Below are 20,249 nucleotides of genomic sequence, written 5' to 3' on the forward strand. Positions count from 1 at the left end.
TTTATAATTCTCAGTCTTCATCTGATTTAGATCGCATCCATTCTTTTAAACGTTTCTTCTTAATCTTTGCAGTTTCTTTCACCTCGTTCCACCACGCTGTCCCCTTCACTTGTCCTGGTCCTCTGCGTTATTAATACATCCACATAAGGGCATCTGTTAGAGCTAATATGAACCACTCACATTCTTCCTTGATCTTTTCGTCTTTGTCTTCCAGGATGACTGATCTGTGGTCTGTGTCTATTTGGATATTTGGTACAGTTTTTGAGTCAACCACCATGATCACTCTATGTCTTTCTGATATTCTAGTCAAGATGACGTCTGTGAGGCTTGGTCATGGTTGTTACTATCTGTACCATGTTTAAACTTGACTTTGTCTGTGCTGATAGGAAGTCAGTATTTGTCACAAACAATCCATGTTGGGCACACATCTCTATAACTAGCTGGCCATTGTATATAGTTCTTCTCAGAGTGATTCTCTGGCCACCTATTGAAGTCACCCATGATTTTGATGAATTAGGAGATATCCATAATATTCTTGGCAATGTCTGGATGGAGCATAATCTTATTCAATGGGTAGCTCTCTAACCTCTCTTCTTGCTAGCCCTGTCTGACCAAACAAATACATAGTTATTATGAGTTTCAACCATCCCATTTTCTTTCCGCCTTGTGTATGCCAGTCCCATATTTGAAAATAGAAATTGTCTCGAGAATTTCTGGTGCCTTGTCGCCAATTCCGCAGACATTTCAGGGTACCACAATATTTGTACTTGGTTTCAGTCTCCGTGGTCTATATTCGTTTCCATGTCGTTTTGCGTTAACATTGATAACATTAAGGTCAGTCCTGTTATATTTCCTTTTGTTTCTCTGACCAATTGTTTTCTACTACAGACTTGCTATGCCATTCGCACGAAGTTTCTGCTGGTTAGGCAGATGATCAGCAGCCATTTATCTTCTTTACTAATGAGATGCCACTGATCTGGAAATGTTGGTTGGTCGTTGAGCCATCCGTGTGTCATGGTTTCATCCGTGGATGATCCGCCTGTCATTAACATGCTTCAAGTAACGACTTGTATCTCGAGTAGGGTGTCCATTGGTAATGACATCATGTATGTCCTTCGCCGTTGGAGTCTTGGTGGGATCTCTCATCCACCTGAAGAAAGGAAAAGTCCTCAGCTCTTTGGCCCATTATAGCTGAGGCAATGATTGGTGTGTAACCAGGGCGTGTCTAAACGCCGGTGGGCCTGCGCATACTTTTGGGGCCCCTTTCTGCTTCCAGACCCCTGCATGTGTGTGGAAAAGCCGTCCAGAATACTGGACTGCTAACATTAGCCATGATGTTATGCATCTTTAAATGGATCTGGCTTGTGATTGATCGCCCACATCTCGATGTGATGATTTAAATACACAACTATCTGTGGAATTTTCGGCGCTTTGTGTCGGTGCGAAAGTTAAACTCTCACTTGGCGCATGGAAGTTTATGTGTCTTATACTTCTGAGTGCTTAGTGCTTACAGACTTACGGTTATAGATTAGATTGATAAGAAATAGATGGCGGCTGTGATTGACACTGTGTGTTAGGGCCCGGTGTTAGGGTAGAAGTTCCCGGGCAAAGTACTGCTCAAAATCATGAAAATTCAAAGTACATATGTACATAGTCGATTTTATACTCGGGTTTTCAGGATCAATAAACCGGTAGTCTGCGGTAGATCCCCAAATCAGAATTGTTCAATGAGATAGCCCTCATTATAATTATGCTAAGATAATTAGGCCTATGTTGCATACGTATACTTTACTTTTACTGTCACTAATTATATAATAATCATCTTCAAGCTTAATCAAATTCAGATCCACAAGCCTCACAGAATATGAAGAACGATCCTCAAAATCAACTTCAGGAAAATCTTTTAGAACAAAGTATGTGGGATTTTCCTCTGGATTTTCTTCAACATTATGTCAATACAATTCCTCTGGAATGGAGCCCAGAAGCTCCCAGACGCAAGCACAATAGAGAACATGCGGCAAAATTAGAGATTTGTACAACAAACAACCGAAACAAAATAGGACCAAGGACAGAGCCTTGGGGCACACCAGAAGTTGCTTAAAACCAGTGCGTTCTTCATGATTAATAACATTTTTTTATTTATTTAAAGTTAGCCTCACCACCCGACAGCTATTTTACACCACATTCAGTTGTGGATATCTATCAATTCTTTTGTTCTAAAAAAGTTGAGATATTTATTCCACTGGAAACCATATATGACTTCAGCAAAAAAAGACCATCAGGGTGTACTGTCCACCAATCATATAGAAGGATCAAACGGGAACTTGGAAATGACCCGAGGAAGCAGAGACACAAGCAAGGGACAGAACTGAATGGAGGAGGCTTTACTTACTCGGCAGGGGGCAAGGGGACACACAACGTCCTGTGCAGATCAGTCAAGTAAGTCCGTCAAGGAAACCTCTGGTTAGGCCTATAAGGGGCTGGTCACTATCAATGCCAGTGGGGGCAAGGGGTATTTCTATTTTTTTCGAAAAAAATGTTGCGCCCCCCCCCTTCGTTTCCGTTAAAAATTCCGCGTCCCCCCTCTATTTTTTAAAAATAATTATTTCTCTATTTCAAGTTTCACTTTCAGTTCTTTCCTGGCAAAGAAATTCGGATTCCCCCTCTTACTCACCAAAAACACTTGCATTCCCCCTAAAATCCCCATCACCCATGACGTAAATAATGCCCGATCCCTACTGCTGTACAAAAAATCGCGTTAGGCCTCATAGCAAAAATTTCGTCTTCTGGTGAGCCCTATTTGTACCATGTCCTTCAAAATTTAAATTAAACTCAAAATGCTGAATTAATACTAGTAATAATTTTCGGGAAGGGTTGCTGTCATTTTGAGCTCAAATAACAAGGTAAAATTAAATAACTACTGGAGAACATAAAAGTCATGACTTTATCATTGTTTATGTCGAACTTTGCTCTGTTGACCTACAAACACAACAAACATGTGTAAAAAAAAAACCTGTGTAAACATTACAAATGCCAAAAAATCAGGTTTGAAAAAAAAAAATCGTTTTTCATAATTATTATAAGATCGTGCATTATGGCTTTAACAGAGGAGAAAATATTGATAATTGACGCCTGTTGTCCTATTGAAGTTTTTAGTTAATAAGCTTTAATAACCTAAAAAAGAAGTTGGGGTGGATTAGGCCGAGTTAAAAAATAAACAAGTTTAGCGTCCCCGTCCTCCTCCTTTTTTTGGAGATTTTTCAAATTTCTTTTTGTTTTGTCAATTTTTATTTATAACTTCTTCTCAAAGATGCTTGAGAAGTTGAAATTTTGTATACAGCCTTGTAATTGTATAAGACACATTTCACAAGTGATCACAAGAGGGGCATACCTTCCAAAACAACAAAATAAAAAGTGCCTCTCCTCATTTTCGGATATCATTCACAACACCGAATACACAAAAATAAGGCGTAAAATATGGGCATTTAGAGCAGTTTCGTAAAAATAAAAAAAATAAAAAAAGCCCCTCCTCCTTCCCTAAAACACCAGGACGCTAAACATGTTTTTATTTTTATGTTTGTATTTTCCTGGAATCAGGAGTAGTATTTGAGCATTTGCCTGGTTACTAAATTCTAACCAGGATTAGGAGCTATAATAGGTGATAAGTAGAATTTTATTTTACATAGGGTCGGGATAGGCCTATTAAAGCTTTATAAGGCCAAAAAAATTGTTTGTTTGTCCTTCACAGCTTTGAAAGAGGAGGTGCGGGTGGGCGGATTTTTTTATTTTTATTTTTTTTTCGGATTTGGCGTATTCCCGGATCTAGCTAGAGCTAAAAGCCACAATCATTCATGCATCATGGTGACTCAAGTTAAAAAAAACCCAACATTTTGTTTCTTTTATGCAAAGTTATAGTTTGTGTTCATATCATAGTCCTAAATCAAATGTATTTTGAAGTCCTTAATAATAATAGACTATGACATGAACACAAAATTATAATTTTGCATATTGAAGACACTGGGTTTTTTTTTGGGGGGGGGGGGGCTAAGTTTTATTTTCAACCTTGAAAGATCCTAGCATTTAGCTCTAGCTAGGTCCAGAGATACTCCAAATCTGAAAAAAATTGAATTTTTTATTTATTAAAAAAAAAATTAGGAGCGGGCGGTGGAGGACAAACAAACAACTTTTTCAAGTCCTGTGCGTTACACCTCAGAGGGTTACACCTGTCATTTGAATTGACGCATGACTTGCGCTATCTGACAGGGAACGATATACCGCCCTCTCGTGTATAGTTTACTGTAACCAGGGTTGCCAAACCCGCGATTTGGGCGCCCAATTGGGCGATTTTCAACTTCCGTCCCGCGACAAAGAAAGTGCTCCCGCGATTTCGCGACATTTGGGCTACTTTGAAAATCTCACCCGCGAAATGTATAAAATGTTGGGCGATTTGTGACAAAGCCGACTTCAAAACTTATTTTTGATCATGATTGACAATTCTTTCAATGGTCATTCAACAAAAGCACCAAACAACTAAATTCAATAAGCAAAAGTTACAAAACACTCTGTGGTCAGTGTGCTTCCCATGACAATGGTACGCACAGGGAGGGGGGCTGGTTAATCGCATCACATGTTGTTGCTAGAGACCACTTGAGCTGGAGGATTATCCTTAGAATATTCCCATCTAAATACTCACAAGTGGTTTTAGCTTCTCAGTGTCAGCGGGGTACCAAGTTTAAGTTTCTACTTCAACATAAGTTTTTTTTTTCTGTTGGCGGTTCTTTTGAAATAAAAATGTGTAAACACCTACCGCACATTTTCTTTTGAAACGGCATGATGATCAAAAGTACTGGCCGTTTTGAATTTGATTAAAAATATGCATATGTTGTTATCACTCAGCTGAAGGCACATTTTTTGTAGGCCTAACCCCCCTATATTGCAATGAATGGCATGTCTATTAATTAATGTGATTGTTTTCCTGGCATTTTTTTATAATTTATAATTTGTTTCAGCATTTCCCAAAAATTAAAAAGATAGTGCAGAACCCCGTCAAAATTCAACATTTTATTTTCCTTGCCGTTTATTTTTTTCATGAATTTTTGAAAGTGTTTGTTAGTTTTTATTATTTCAATTTGCAGCTGTTAGTTTATAATTTATTTCAATATTTCCACAAAAATTCACAAATAAATTTTCCTTACAGTAGGCCTAGGCCTATATATTAAAACGAATTATCAGTTTTTGTTAGTTTTTTTATAATTTATTTCAGCATTAAAAAAAATAGAAAGAAAGGGGTGTAGAACCCCCCTGGGTCGTCTTTGAATTTTTTAATTTTTTAAAAAACTTTTTTCATTTTTTTGTTAGGTTTTTAAAAATTTATTTCAGCTTTTCCCAAAAAATCCAAAATAAAGGGGGGTATAGAACCCCCTCAAATCGACTTAAAATTTTTCTTCCGCTTTTTTTTATTTAATTTTTTTCCTTTTTTTTCAGTTTTTGTTGTTTTTTTAGAATTTATTTCAGCATTTTCCAAAGATTTCAAAATAAAACGGGGGTGTAGAACCCCCCTAAATCGACTTTAAAATTTTGGGCGATTTTTTGGCTATTTGGGCGACATTTCACAGCTAATACCCGCGACTTGGGCTAAAAAGTTTTGGCAACCCTGACTGTAACCAGGGAACTACTAATTGATTGGTGTGATTGATTTTGGTGGGTATTGATTGTGTGATTTGTACCGTGATTTGGGCGATCAATGTTACAAAGAATGTGTAGTAAGTTATGTAAGTGTGAAACCAAACTTTTGTGTATTTAAGTATGCTATCATTTGTACGAGTTATTGCAAAAATTGGCATGGTTTCATACCTCTTGCGCACGAACGTTGAATACACTGAGTGTGTGATGCCGAATTCAGCAGCAATATCATCAACAACATGAACTCTTTAAAGGGGCATTTCGTGATCCACAGCCTCATCCCCCACTTTTCCCAAAAAAAAGTTGAGATTTTTACACCACTGGATACCTCTGGCTACATAATGTTTATGTACCAAATATTTCTTGCAGATTAATTGTTTAGCAAAAATATCGCTAAATTTGAATTTCGTTCTGGTGCACCAGAACGAAATTACAACACATTGTCTATGGAGCAGTGTAATACACATAATCGTGCATAACTCGCAAAATCGGAATCAACTGAAATTTTGGAAATAAGCTTTTTTCGTGGATATCTACTGAAAAATGTCATAAAAAGAGGATGCTAGGATCACGAAATACTCCTTTATGAAAGTTCGTCCACGGTCCATGCATACATGCATAAACATAGTTTATCAAAATCAAAATAACAAAATATGTTTTACACATACACAAGTACAAAAAAATAATTAATATAACTACCATGTTAAAATTCTTTAGATGTGATTAATTCGCGGGGATTTAATTTCGCGAATCAGAAGTCCTCGCGAAATTAAATACCTCGCAAAATTAAGTGGTTTTACAGTGTAAAATTACGCTGTCGCTGCTCTTCTTCCACGAATCACGATAAAAGTACAGCTCAAATTACCGTACTTTTCCTGACCAGACAGTCCATGCCAAAATTGTTACTACACCTTTACATTTCATCGAATCTCTTTTTGATGTCTGTCATTTTGAACATCACACTTGAAAGATGTATGCTATGTAGAAACTTTATTTTGCAATTTCATAATTTGCATATTATTAGCATATTTGCAAGAAAAACATGAAAATCAATAAATATTTTTCACAATTTCAATATTTTATTAGAAATTAAGCATGTAGGCCATTTGTTATGACTCGATGAATGAAGCTGTTAAACAGATTTTGCTATTTTTGTTTATTTTTCCTTTTTTGCCCCAAAATGTGTAAAAATCAAAATTTTTTGAATGACATATTTATATATTTTCTTTGAATATTTATAAAATTTCTTAATTTAGGTATAATACAGTGCAGAAAAGATGTCAAAAAAATCTGTTAAACAGATTTCCAATAAATTGTTCCATTTTCCATTTTGGGTTAAATACTCAATTTTCATGCGCGGGATATTTCAAACATAAAATGAAAACATGTCCATTGCACTTTTTCCTCGAGATGTACTATAATATCAAGGTTACGGATATATTATAATCCCTTCTTATCTTCACTGATCCATCAGATACCGTACCTATTGTTATGAATGATCAATGAAAAGGTTCAGAACTGGGCTACTAATGGTCTGTCAAGTATCTATAGTTATTTTCATGACTGTGTCAACTCAAAAATCATGCAAGGTTGAATAGGAAAAGTACGATCAGTTGAGCTGTACTGTGTACAAAGTCGAAACCTCATTGATTCTCTCATTTGGGTTGTTCCTTCTATTAGCACTTACTGTAAAAGTGGAAATTTTCATGGTACATTAATTTTCGTGTGCAACACCTGTAGCTACCGCGAAAATAAAAACATGTTCTTTTAATCGGCAAAGCGTGAAAAATTATGGATGCAAAAATTACAACTTTTACAGTACCCACTCATGCACTTCTCATGTCTGTTAAATAAAGGGGACACCATCGTGAAATCCTTACCGTATTGGTTTGTACCGGGCATTTTCAGTTCCTCTCAGTCAATTTTCTCGCATGCTGGGAATGAAAAGGTCTCAAAACCTATCAAATTGGTCACCTGAGATCACAAATTTGAGCCCTTTTCATTCCCAGCATGCATCACTTTTGCCTATTGATCCCTATCAGCAATGAGCAATCCCCATTCCTTATTGGTTATCGGCGCGTTGGCCTTGCCTTAGCTTATACTATTACTAGATACAATCGATAATCGCCAACGTGTACCTAGACTATGGAAGAAATAAAAAATGTATTTGAATGGAAAGGTAAATTTTCAGGATGGTGCTAAACCACAGCAGCTGAAAGGAGTATCCCATCAAGCATTGCAGTATATCTACATGCCCCATAGCTAATGTATACAAAATATAAACAAGAGCCGCTTAGATATTGAGTGCTATGGATAGTTTCACAATACTTTAGGGGTCATATTTTTGCAAACAAAAGTCTAGGCTCCCCTGATTTAAGCGAGTTATTAAAAGTTGAAGTGAGGGATTTTGTGTACATTTTCTATGGCACATTGTGTTCTATTATGGTACCGGAAAGCATAATGGGATACTCCCTTCAGCTGTGGTGGTGCTAAACTTTTCCCAAAATTATATGCCAAACACACATTAACAGCCAAATGTTGCTTTCCCCCATCCTTCAGAACTGATGCCTTAGGAGTTATTTAAGTTATCACAGTTGGAAATTTTTCATGTCAATCTCATCTGATCTTGTATGGTCTGTATATGCTGCCAGCTTAAAAAGTATCAAGTATGTTTTGATCCCGGTTCCATTTAAAAATAGATATTTCACCCTCCCATCAATATTACCAACCGTGGTCATATCCTTTATTGACGTAATCAATGGAACTTTCAATCCGACAGGCTTACTTGTGAACTGAATTGGAATGAATTGAATAGTCTACTTCAAGTACTACATCATATGAACATCATTTTTATTGATTTTATTTTCAATTGGCAGAGTTTGACATCAATAGTGAGATCATTAGTATGATGTCATGGGACCAGCCCACCAGTATACTCAAGTCAAGTGGAACAGAAAAGTGTATGTAGTTCACAACTGACTAGAAAACAATGCATTTATCATTATGGAAGCCATCAGATATACACCAGATAGGAACTGCTGATCAGTAACACATTTAAACTTCATGGTGGTGAGTGGTTTAAATCCTTATTTTTTATTTTAGATGTGTTAGTTTTCATCTACATCTTAGCTTTTTTTTCTTATTCTTACGGGGGTACTACACCCCTGCCCAATTTTGTGCCTATTTTTGCATTTTTCTAAAAAATTATAGCGCATTGGTGACAAGTAAGATATATGTATATATATAGGGGCAAGGACTACAACTACTGCACTGGAAATTTTATTTCAGCACAGACAACAGTTGTGGAGTTACAGTCAAAAATAAGGGAAACCCCCGGGGAAACCCAATATTTGATCAATAAATCAATAACTACTTGCCTTGAGTTGGTGAATTTTCAGTGCAGTAGTTGTAGTCTTTGCCCCTATAATATACATATCTTACCTGTCACCAATGTGCTATAATTTTTGAGAAAAATGCAAAAAAAAGGCACAAAATTGGCCAGGGGTGTAGTACCCCCTTAAGTATGTCAGTTAATACTTATTATTCCAGACGTTATCCAAACAGGCATAATACTAACTGAGGGAAAGAAAAATCCAGAACCAGCAGGAATTGATCCAGGCCCTCTACAATGTAGATCCAGGATTCAGAGATAATAGAGGTCCCGTGATTTATATTATTAATTTCAATATCAGGTGTATATGATGTTAACAATTCATTGTTTTGCTTGAAATAGTTTCAGTGAACAGATCCAAACCACCTTAGCAAGATGTCAACCACAGGACCTATTACATTTGGCCTGAAGCTTGAAAGCAGGCTCAATATTGGTGACTTGGAAAGCATCAAACAAGCTTTTATGGTAAGAAAACATGAAATTGAATGAACTTATTCTGAAAGTAAGGTGGTTCAATTTAGGAAAAACAGTGGTTTGATTTCATTTATGCTGTTTTTGACTACATAGAGGTAAAGGTAGATTACCTCCCCACTGACCTACAATCCTGGTAAAAAAGCTTGCCACACCAAAGCATTAAGGTGGTACGAAAGGCAAAATCAAGTTGCTCTGATTGAGATTAAAATAGACTTGTTGCAGAGAGATATGCAAAATAATCTTAATTCCAAAATTTGAGCCAAATCGGACAACCGGTTTTTGAGATATGGCTGTTGAAAGATTCTTTGTATTCTATTGTTTTTGCAAATCTATTGATAAAGCTAATGAGGAAAATTGGCAAAATGTGCTCATTAATATTAATTTTTGCCAATATTTTCCCAATATTTTATGAATAAACCTTCATACTACTTTTACCTTTAAAATTTTGACCTGAAACTTTGCCAATGTGTCTCTATGACCTAAACCTTTAACATGTGATTTTCCGCCCATCTAATTTGCATATTTGCATAATTAATTAGCTTTAAGTATAATGCTAATTAATTATGCAAATATGCAAATTAGATGTGCGGAAAAATCACATGTTAATGTTTTAGGCCATGGAAACACATTGGCAAAGTTTCATGTCAAAATCATATAAAATAAAAGTAGTATGAAGGTTTATTCATAAGATATTGGTATAATATTGGCAAACATGAATATTCATGAGCACATTATGCCAATTTTCCTCATTAACTTCATCAATATATTGGCAAAAACAATAGAATACAAAGAAACTAAAAACATGTATATCTTGACAACCGTATGTCCGATTTCCTTCAAACAAAAACTATTTTGCTCAGTGTATTTAGCTTAACTTATTCAATCTATTCAAATGGTTCTAAATTCAGTTTCTGTTTTCCAGAAACATCGTTTCGAACCCCCTTAATTGGCCAAAATCCTTCCCGGCTCACCTATTGCAAATTATGTTGATTTGGACACCATCATCATCATTTCTACATTATTTATAGTCTCCCAACATTGAAAAATGGCAGGGGGGGAGGAGAGTGTAAGCTGAATGTGCATTTGCAACTATTATAATGCGGAACTATCACATACTTAGCTCTGGGGATTACATGCTTTTAACACCAATGCCGCACATGCTGGTATGGCAACAGATTTTGTACTTAATTTTGCTTTGCTTGAATTTGAGAGACAAAAATGTGCCAAGGTTGCTATGTTGATTGCTTATTAGCGCGATTATTCTATGCTATTCAATTCTGATTTTTCTATGGAGTACGGTATCTTTTCATTTTAAGAATTGGAACTTTTCTGTTTTAAAAATGTGTAGTACCAGGTGTAGTGTATAGGTACACAGTTGTATTAAAGCCATAATGTTTACACATGTCCCAACTTACACCTTAATGGAATCGGCCAAATTTGTTGTGTTTGTTAGGTCAGCAGAATAGTTTTGACATAATGTCATATTCAGACAGTCAAAATAGCCAGTGGGGTATCTTTCGCTTTACCTTGTTTATTTCTGCTTAAAATGCACAGAAACCTTTCCCAACAGTTATTACTAATACTATTTCAGCATTTTGAGTAAAGAATAACGAAATTAAAATTTGATGTTGATGAAAATGTATGGCTTTAAATGAAAATTAACATTGTATTGCTGTCTTCACACATTTTTGGCCCCCACATATATGTGGGGCTTATGTTATCATCCAGATGGTTGTTTGTTCTCTTGCCTGTTTGTTTCTTTCTTTCTTTCTTTCTTTGTATGTTTGTTTGTTTGTTTGTCCGGGCGGAAGCAAATTCATTAATCCACTCTGCAGCTCAAACGCCATGGCCGATCAACTTCATTATTATGTTTTCAGGGTTATTAGGAGTTAAGAAAACCTAATAATGATAATATTGGATGGCTTATTTCGCATGATACCATAACATATCGGATTCGTCATACAAATATCGAACTCGCCGTTGGCTCGTCCGATATTTTTATGACTCATCCGATATGTTATGGTATCATGCTCAGCCATCCAATATTATATCAAACTTGGTACAGGGATAGGGTATGGTGGCCGCATGTGCTGTATAGTTTTGTGTTGCATTGTTTGCATATTTATGAATATTAATGAGCTCATTAGCATATTTTGCCTACATTGTCATTAATCCACTCTGCAGCTTAAACGCAACCACCGATCAACTTCAAACTTGCTACGGTGATAGTCTATGGTAGCCTCATGTGCTGTATACTTTTTGTGTCATGTTATTTGCATATTTATGAATATTAATGAGCTCATTTGCATATTTTGCCTTCATTTCCATTAATCCACTCTCCAGCTTAAACGCAATCATCAATCAACTTCAAACTTGATATTGTGATAGTATATGGTGGCCTCATGTGGTGTATAGTTATGTGGGGGCCACCTTAATTACGAACCACATAATTCTAGTTAAATAATGTGATTTATTATATTGCAGGATGTTGGAGAAGGTTATGATGGGAAACTATGTGTAAACAAAGACACATTTGCTGATCTTATGCAGAAGATGCTAACACAAGGCAGTAGAGATGAGGTAGCTATTATATAAGATCCACAATATAGGATCCACAAGTTACCCCTAATGCTTTTTGAAATAAATCGGTGTGTGTTATTCACACATCTGGACACATTGATAGCATCACACATCATAATTTGCGTTCAGTCCTATTGGTTTATTACATAAATAAAGAGGCTGTTATAAAAGTTGCATCTGAGTCCATGGTGTTTTCACATATAAATGGGTCATCCTGGGAGATTTGTGGATAGGTTTGGAGAAGTGAAGGCAAATATTGCAGGGGTTTCTTGAGTGGTGGCATGGGATGTGAGCTATGATCAGTGTCGCCGTTAAGGAGGTACGTTGCCCCCTGGCCCAGGGTCCTAGGGGGCCGTAAAAATAAAGAAAACATACCTTAATGGGCCCATAAAAGCAAAGAAATGATGGCCTATTAAAAGGGGGGCCTGATGTCCGCTTAACCCCGGGCACGTAATGGCTCTCGGCGGCATAAATTTGTTGACATATATATGTATTATGCAATAGGTAAGACTATGCGGCAAAGTCTTTGCCCCTTCTATGCACTCCATGATCACCATCAACCAAATGGTCAACCTGTTGTCATGATCGTTGGTTAGTAAATGCCCAATCACATTTCTTTGTTCATGCTCGTATTATGCTCAACACATGGCACATAACTTTGAAGAATTAGGACATTTACTTCAGTGAGGGATTTGGAGAAACTGTGAAATATTATATCTTCACAACATGTAAACATAGTTAAATCAGGGGGGACATGGAAGGGTCATTAATGGACATACACCGGGTTATTTCTAGCAAAATTTGATGCTGTATTTATAAGGATACATGATATTTAATTTGAAACAAATGTTCACAAATTATGGCATGTTTACAACAAGACAAATTCTGTTAAAAATAATTGAACCTGTACAATGACTGATCCTTTCCTAAATTTAACTTTTGTTTTTGATTTCTTATTTTTAGTATGCAGATTTATTTGACAAGATTGATGTGACAAAGGAAGGTTATGTGGACTGGGTAAGTACATTTACAAAATAAATAAATTATAAGTGATTTTACCGTACAGGTGCTTCATTCTCCCATATCTTTCATTTGCCATTTCATCGTCATGCCCATCCCAAAACAAACTCATATAGCAAGGAAGGTTATTTCCTGCAACCTTTAAAAGGGCACAGTGTCTGGTACAGGCTGTGACTCATAATCGGAAGGTTGCTGGTTCGAACCCCTGCAGTGGTGTTATTGCGTTGTTCCTTAGACAAAGCCCTCAGGTGTATAAATGGGTACCAGCATATTATATATAGTGCTGGGAAGGTAAAACCATAGACTGTAGATAAAGTTCTGCAGTCCATGGTAAAGCCAGTCTGTTGCTGGAAAAGAGGTGAATTCCTGCAACAATTAAGGTGGCTGTGTACTCTCAGACATGCATGTAGTAAAAGTGCAATTATTCTGTAATTATTTGCATAAAACATATAAAAGTATACATTTTATGAAGGCAAGACATCAATAAATCTTAATATAAATACAGATTTGGGGTAAAAACAACAATTTTGAAGAAAATCACAAAAAAGTGAGTTTTTGGCAATATTTGTTAGGTACATCATAACAAAAAACACTCTTTCCAAAATATTTTATTTTGTTTTTAGCTCAATCTTGAGGCTCCATTCCAAAAACTGTTTTTTAATTTTTTTTGATATTGGCCTTATTTTTTTAGATATTGACCAAATAAAGCATCAAAATGAACTTTTTAAAATACAAAAACGCCTATTTGCACAAAATGATGCCCAAAATCGGAAATAGACCAAAATATAAAAAATGAGAAAACCGTTTCTTGAGTCGATCATGCTTTTTACGATGATCATATTTGCTTACCTATAGATGCTGTATTTATTGAGTTATCGTGTACCTAAATCGTCATTTTACCGAGAAAATTAACATTGAAATAATGGCCGTTGAAGTTTAAAGTGGTCACATTTTGCACTTTCATCGAATCTCACAGGAGAATGCGACAGTTTTCGTTTTTATAACTTATATTACGTGAACATCGGGTAAATCCACAGCCCTTGAGAAGTTTGAGCGAAATCCATTCATAACTTGATATTTAAATCGGGGAAAGAACTTGAAAAAACCCACATTTTATCAGCTAAAACAGAGCCATTTGACCACTAAGTTTTTGTGAAATCAGTGCTTCCGTGGTGTTTCCATAAGATGCGCCGCGCATGCAGATAAGCGTCGCGTATTTGTGCGTTAACAAATTGCGCGATACATAACGCGATGAGTTGTTCTTGTGGCGTGTACCTTGCTGGTACAACAAAGATTTTCTTTCCTTTTCAATTTCAAACACGAGTGGAATAGTGAAATAAAATCCTTAAAATATTGCAGTTGGAGTTTACAAATCTGGATTTTCATTCCTTGTATTTATAAAAACATAACAAGGTACAAACATATCATAAAAACTCAATTTTGAGAAAGAAAGAATGTCTAGAGTACACAGCCGCGTTAAGTTATACAGGGGTATCTGGCCCGAACCGCAAAGATAAAAGTGTGCACTTGGGTATGTGAGCAATGAGCATTGCTTTGGCATATACCTTACCTTGACCTTTAACATGAATGATACAACAATTGATTTATTTGCATAATGTTTGATTGTTATTATCACTTTCAGGATAAATTTGCATCACATTTGTTACTGCAATATTCAGAGAAAGATGACAGAGTTAAATCAACACAAGTAAGTTGGCATTTAATTAACACTAGTTCTCCATTCTCTTTTGAGGTACCTTAATATATTTATTAAGTTTGAAGTCACACAAATGTAAATCATAGACTTCACTTCTTACTTTCAATTAGGGGGGGGGGGTGATCACTGAACCACTTTGTGAGGTATTAGGCCTATATCAAAACTTGTGGAAATAGTTGTAGTGACATTGGTATTGAAGAGATTCATCAGGATTGTCTATATAAATTATTACTAGAGTTCTCTTAGCAAATCCAGGTACTCACAATTAGTAGTGACGTTTTGCAATCTTACTGGCTGGTAGCTTCTTCTTGACTGAGCTGTATCCAGTACTAGCACTTGCTGTCTTAGCTGTAGTGTTGCAAGTTGATTTTTCCTGGCTAAGCTGGTTGTATGCATGATTGAGAAAATAAGCTGCGCCCCCTTATTGTTCATAGCTTGCTCGTTGCGCCTCCTGATCCAGATTGATTCTCTTATCCATCTTGGAAACTTATCACATTCACGATGAAGAATTTTGGCCCCCCTCCCAGTCTATGATGTGATTGTGTTCTGCAACGTGATCTGAAATGGCAGACTTGTGTTGTTCTGAAACCGATGATATACCGAGCGGCTCTGGTGCATGTCCTTTGACTGATTTTATCTGCTTCTTTTTGATGTTCTTTCATTCTAGTTCCAAACTGTCCTCCTGTTTCCCCAACATAGTGGCATTGTGTTAGTGGGAAAATGCCTTTTGTTTCATCCGATTCAGTTATTTTACCTGTGGACATAGGGTCTGTGTCGTATTGAGTTTTTTTGCATGTTTCGGCATAAGCCTTTAAGGCCAATTACGTATATTCTGTCCATGGGATTTTTGTAACATCACGTATCATTAAATCTTTTACAAAATGGTATCAATGTATATTGGAGAGTATTTACATTTCTTTGATATAAAAAAATCCAACACCCCATTGATTTGATTGATTTTATTTGATGTCACAATGACATCATAATATAGATGTCATTTCTGTTGCACCAATACGCATGGAAGATGGATCGCAGTGGTTTTTTAAAAACTGATTACAAAGGATAATTACACCAATCTGTACCAAGAATATGTTCAGTCCCACCCCACCCCAGCAGGCTGTTGGACATTCGGGGTAACTATGTTTTCTTGTTGGGTAACCTCCCACATTAAAAAACAGATGTCCAAGGTTTAAATAGAATGTTAAAAGGCCTCTGCAAGTCTCTTAAAGCGTATTGAATTCTCGGGATTAAATTTATTTTCTCGGTATCAGATAGGGTATAAAATTAGCAGGACTGTTAGAATGATATGTTATGTTAATGTTAAATCGTGCTCAAAATTGAAAAAGTCAGTCAAATGGCTCAAAATAACTGAAACATTTCCAAGTAAAATCCCTATGTAAAATTGCCCATCCCAGGTCTCGGATTAACAATTTTACAGATCTTCATGGTCTCTAGTCTTGGATATTTCATTCTTTTCTGACCTCATATAGGGCCACATTCAGAACTGGCATAGAATGGGTGGTTACCCATGCTGATGTACAAGTTACCTCTGCCCCCCGGCTGGACATTTTTGTTTACATCTAATCATTTTTCTTGCAAAATCATGACATATTTGCACTGATTGTCTTCATTTAGGTCATTTCGGAAGTGTTTAATATACTGTTGTGGAAGCTAGGGTTGGATTAGGGAGCCAAGATGTTTTGAACCTTAAAAGGTGGCCTCATTTCAGCTAAATTATGATAAAGAGATTGAAATTCAAATACAACCAACCCCTATCATAAAAACGTCTCTTAACACTTCTTATTCCATCAGTAACAAAGTTTTGTACAATTGCTTTTTATAAATGCTGTGCTGATTCTTGTTATTCATTAGTCTGATAACATTCAGAGATTCAGAGATTCTTTGAAATCCTCGATGTCCATATTTACAACACAGGTTACCTTGTTGAGGTAGGCCATCAGATTTCTGGCATAGGCGTCATTGGACAGGTTTTTATACTTTTTCTTTAGTCTGAAAATCTCAGAACCTTTGGGAAATGACACTGAAGAGTTCTTTGCATATCTTACTTCAAGGTGCAGCATTTTGTTCTTCTCATCTTCAAGGATTTCACTGTTCTCAACATATTCCTTCACTGACTCACTGGTTGTAAATGGGCCCCAAACTTCTTTAGAAACTCTAGATCGTTTTTGTCTCAAACCCCTCATTCTTCATCTCTTTCTGCTTATCTTCCCACTTCTCCACAATCTTAGTGAAAGTGCCATCCTATTTTGTCATCTTGACAAACCTTGAATCCAGTTCCTTGTCCTGTATAAGAACGGCTCCCTTGCCCTTTACATGTGCAGAACTTGCAGCCTTCAACTGCTTTGCACCTGTTATTTTCTAGTTCTTAGTTGATGCTCCCAACACATCTCTCTGGTTCCAGATTATTGATGCGGGCTCTCTTTAGCTTCTCTTGATCCATTTGTCCCACCTTCATCTTAGATTATTCTCCACTATCTTTCCCAAATTCAAAGTGCTCCCCTTTTTGTCCTGACCATGCTGCAGCTAGCTTTGGCCAGATAATCTTGAGAACAGTGACAATTTCACTCCTATACATCTCTATCATCTGAACTGTAGGCTCTAGAAGTTCAGCAGTGTAGAGACATGACCTGAATCTCTCCTCTGAAATGAAATGAAGGGCAGGTTTACTGAGATCCAGGAGAAGCTCAATCTTGACTGATGTAAGATCAGAGTAGGGAAGGCTGTGATGGAAGGTCACTTCATGTAGTTTTGCTGGAGATGGTGAGGGAGATGAAGGGCTCTATGAGATGAGTACCAAGTATTACTCCCACAGCTGTGAGGACCCTGACATACTCCAATTCCTGGAAACAGTTTGTTATGTGCTGAAATTTGTCCAGGAATGCAGTGACATGGTTGTCTAGGAAAATAGTGACTGCACAGCTATAGACAAGAGAATTGAATCGCCCTTCTGAAGTCTTTTGGCTGGATTGATGATTGGATGAATAAAGATATCAAACTTGTCTGCATGATTCCAAGCCTTGTGATCGAAATCATAGCTGACTAAACGCAGAAGGCAGTCAATCCATTGCTCAGTAACTGAGACCTGCTCATAGCCAATAGAGACTGAGAATCCTGCATATAATCTTCTTTGTGCCGATAGCATTGTATGTCTACTTCCTTCCAGACTTTCACCAATTCACGACTGAACATAAGTGATGAATGAACCTGACACAGGAGGTGACTAGGAATGTGTTCACTCTTGAGCTCATTTGCCACAATGCCTTCCACATTCAGGTTGTGACTTGTGGAATCTGTCATAATAAAATCAATCTTGGTCCACAGAAGGTAATGGCTGACATTACCACAGAGAGCAAGAAGTTCAAGAATAGTCAACTTCAGTGCAGCAAGATTTGCTCTTGTCTCTGCTGATATTGCCAAGGTAGGAAATGGGAAATATTGTTGGCCTATTGTGACACCTTGTACTGAGTAGGAGTCAGCCCCTTTTGATCGTGATCCATCATTATGGTACGTCACTGATGCTTTTGATTCTGAGGCGAGAATTTTCTCCACAATCTGACTTAGAGTAAGTGCTTCAAGTGCTTTGCCTACTTTGATATTCCTGGCCTTGTGCGGTACGGTGTCCATAGTTATCACATCTTCTTAACCAAAGGATTTCCAGGGTAATCCAAACATGTTGTTCCCCATATAGTAGTGGCTGCTCCTACTGCCTGTGCATAGCTCATGTGGTACTTGGAGATCAGTAGGTCAACAGTTCTAAAGTATTCTGACCTAACCAGATATCTACTGTCTGATGTGTTCCAGTCTTTTGGCATTTTTGGCAAAGCATCATTTAGCACTTCCTCAGATACTGTGCTGTAATCATTTGTTTTGCAACTTCCTCTTTCTCTTTTCTCGTCAACATACTCTCATATCTTTCCTTCTCCTATCTGCAGTGGCCTTCAATTTGCTATCCACAAATCCCTCACAAAACATTCTTCTTGTGCCTTCCCATACCTGATCTTTGTAGAAGTCATAATCCTCTTGAGTCATTTTCACGCCATAGTCCTGCTTCTTGATGTATTCCCTTGATGTATTCTTTAGATCCTATGTCAAAACCTCTTTCCAACCTTTTAATGTAGGGCTGTAACTTCTCAATTTTCCACTTCTCAGGTTACCTCTGCACACATGTACTCTTGATGTTCTTGAACACTTCATAGAGAGCCAACACATCCTTTTCTACTTGAACTGAGTTCTTGGGATATACATTACACCAAATCCAATGATCACATAGTTCAGCTGCAACTATCTTGGAAGCATCTCCCTTAATAAGCTGCTTGAACCATTACCTTTTGGTATCAAGCAGTAGATCATCATTTCTATGACTTCCTTTTTACTAGAGAGGAGACCAAAGCTGAAAGTCTCTCTAGAGGTCAAGGTGAACTTCCCCACCTGATGACTTGAGGCAGACCTCAGTCCTTTCGGCCTAACACTCATCTTGATTTAATCTGAGAAGTATGAATAAAACAATCTCACGAAAACAAAAATCACAAGTTAAATCACATGACTCATCCGCTTGTTGCTCACAGTTCCGCCCGGTTCTACACAGTTAGAACCAGTTTCTATTGTTCTAAACAATATAATACTTGATTTAACCACCATAACTGCAGGTCAACCGACAGTTGAGTTTTGAACCCATAAGCTATTATCATTTATCAACATTTTTAAGACCATGTATTACAATGCACTAAAATGGGCAAAATAAGAAAAACTTCAGAAGCCATGTCCAGGGGGTAAAATACCCAAATTGAACGAAATAAAGGCCATTTTTCCACTCACACAATGTCACTACAATGATTTCCACAAGTATTTTAAAACTGATCCGAGATCAACCCCCCCCCAATTCCAATACAGATATTTGAAAATGATTTTATTACTTTGTGTTACATATTTCTGAAACTTGTATTATCAAGATGTGAATTTGATACACATAAATATGCAAGCTTCACTTATTGAGACCGTTTTTCCAATAAGCTGTTGAAGAGTTCATTAGCCAGTAGCCTTGCATGTATCAGCAGGGGTAGAGGGAAGCATCACCATTTAAAATTTGGTCTTATTAGTTCAGTTAATTAGGCCATTTATCTTTCCACCATGGTGGGATAATTCTGAATTGACACTTAATTTGGGTGTATTTTGTCTTGGGTCCAATCTCTATCATGGAAAGTTTGCTATATCTTTCTAAATATGTGATTTTTTGTTCTAGATTTGGGTTTTAGCGTTTCATATTTGAAAGAACTAATGTTTAATTGCAACATTTGAAACCACAAACCAAAACTGGGTGCTATGATGTACAAGATTGGGCTACGAGTATGCATTTTACCAAGTTAG

General features: G+C 36.8%; 1 protein-coding gene across 4 annotated transcripts in view; it reads left to right on the top strand.

Moving 5' to 3' along the window:
* Positions 1 to 2,321: 2,321 nt before the first annotated feature.
* LOC140143107 (cilia- and flagella-associated protein 337-like) overlaps positions 2,322 to 20,249 on the top strand; it is a 58,665-nt gene continuing 40,737 nt past the window's right edge. Inside the window, exons 1-6 of one of the 4 annotated variants that reach the window (XM_072165158.1) lie at positions 2,322 to 2,439; positions 8,559 to 8,751; positions 9,416 to 9,538; positions 12,032 to 12,127; positions 13,091 to 13,144; positions 14,790 to 14,855. In XM_072165158.1, the coding sequence (XP_072021259.1) occupies positions 9,449 to 9,538; positions 12,032 to 12,127; positions 13,091 to 13,144; positions 14,790 to 14,855 (306 nt within the window). In that variant the 5' untranslated portion in view covers positions 2,322 to 2,439; positions 8,559 to 8,751; positions 9,416 to 9,448. Of the gene's footprint in view, positions 2,440 to 5,662; positions 5,772 to 8,558; positions 8,752 to 9,415; positions 9,539 to 12,031; positions 12,128 to 13,090; positions 13,145 to 14,789; positions 14,856 to 20,249 lie in introns of those variants that run through there. The other 3 variants (XM_072165157.1, XM_072165159.1, XM_072165160.1) reach the window with 3 other exon arrangements.

Source organism: Amphiura filiformis, chromosome 20, assembly GCF_039555335.1.
Source record: "Amphiura filiformis chromosome 20, Afil_fr2py, whole genome shotgun sequence".
NCBI lineage: Eukaryota > Metazoa > Echinodermata > Ophiuroidea > Amphilepidida > Amphiuridae > Amphiura > Amphiura filiformis.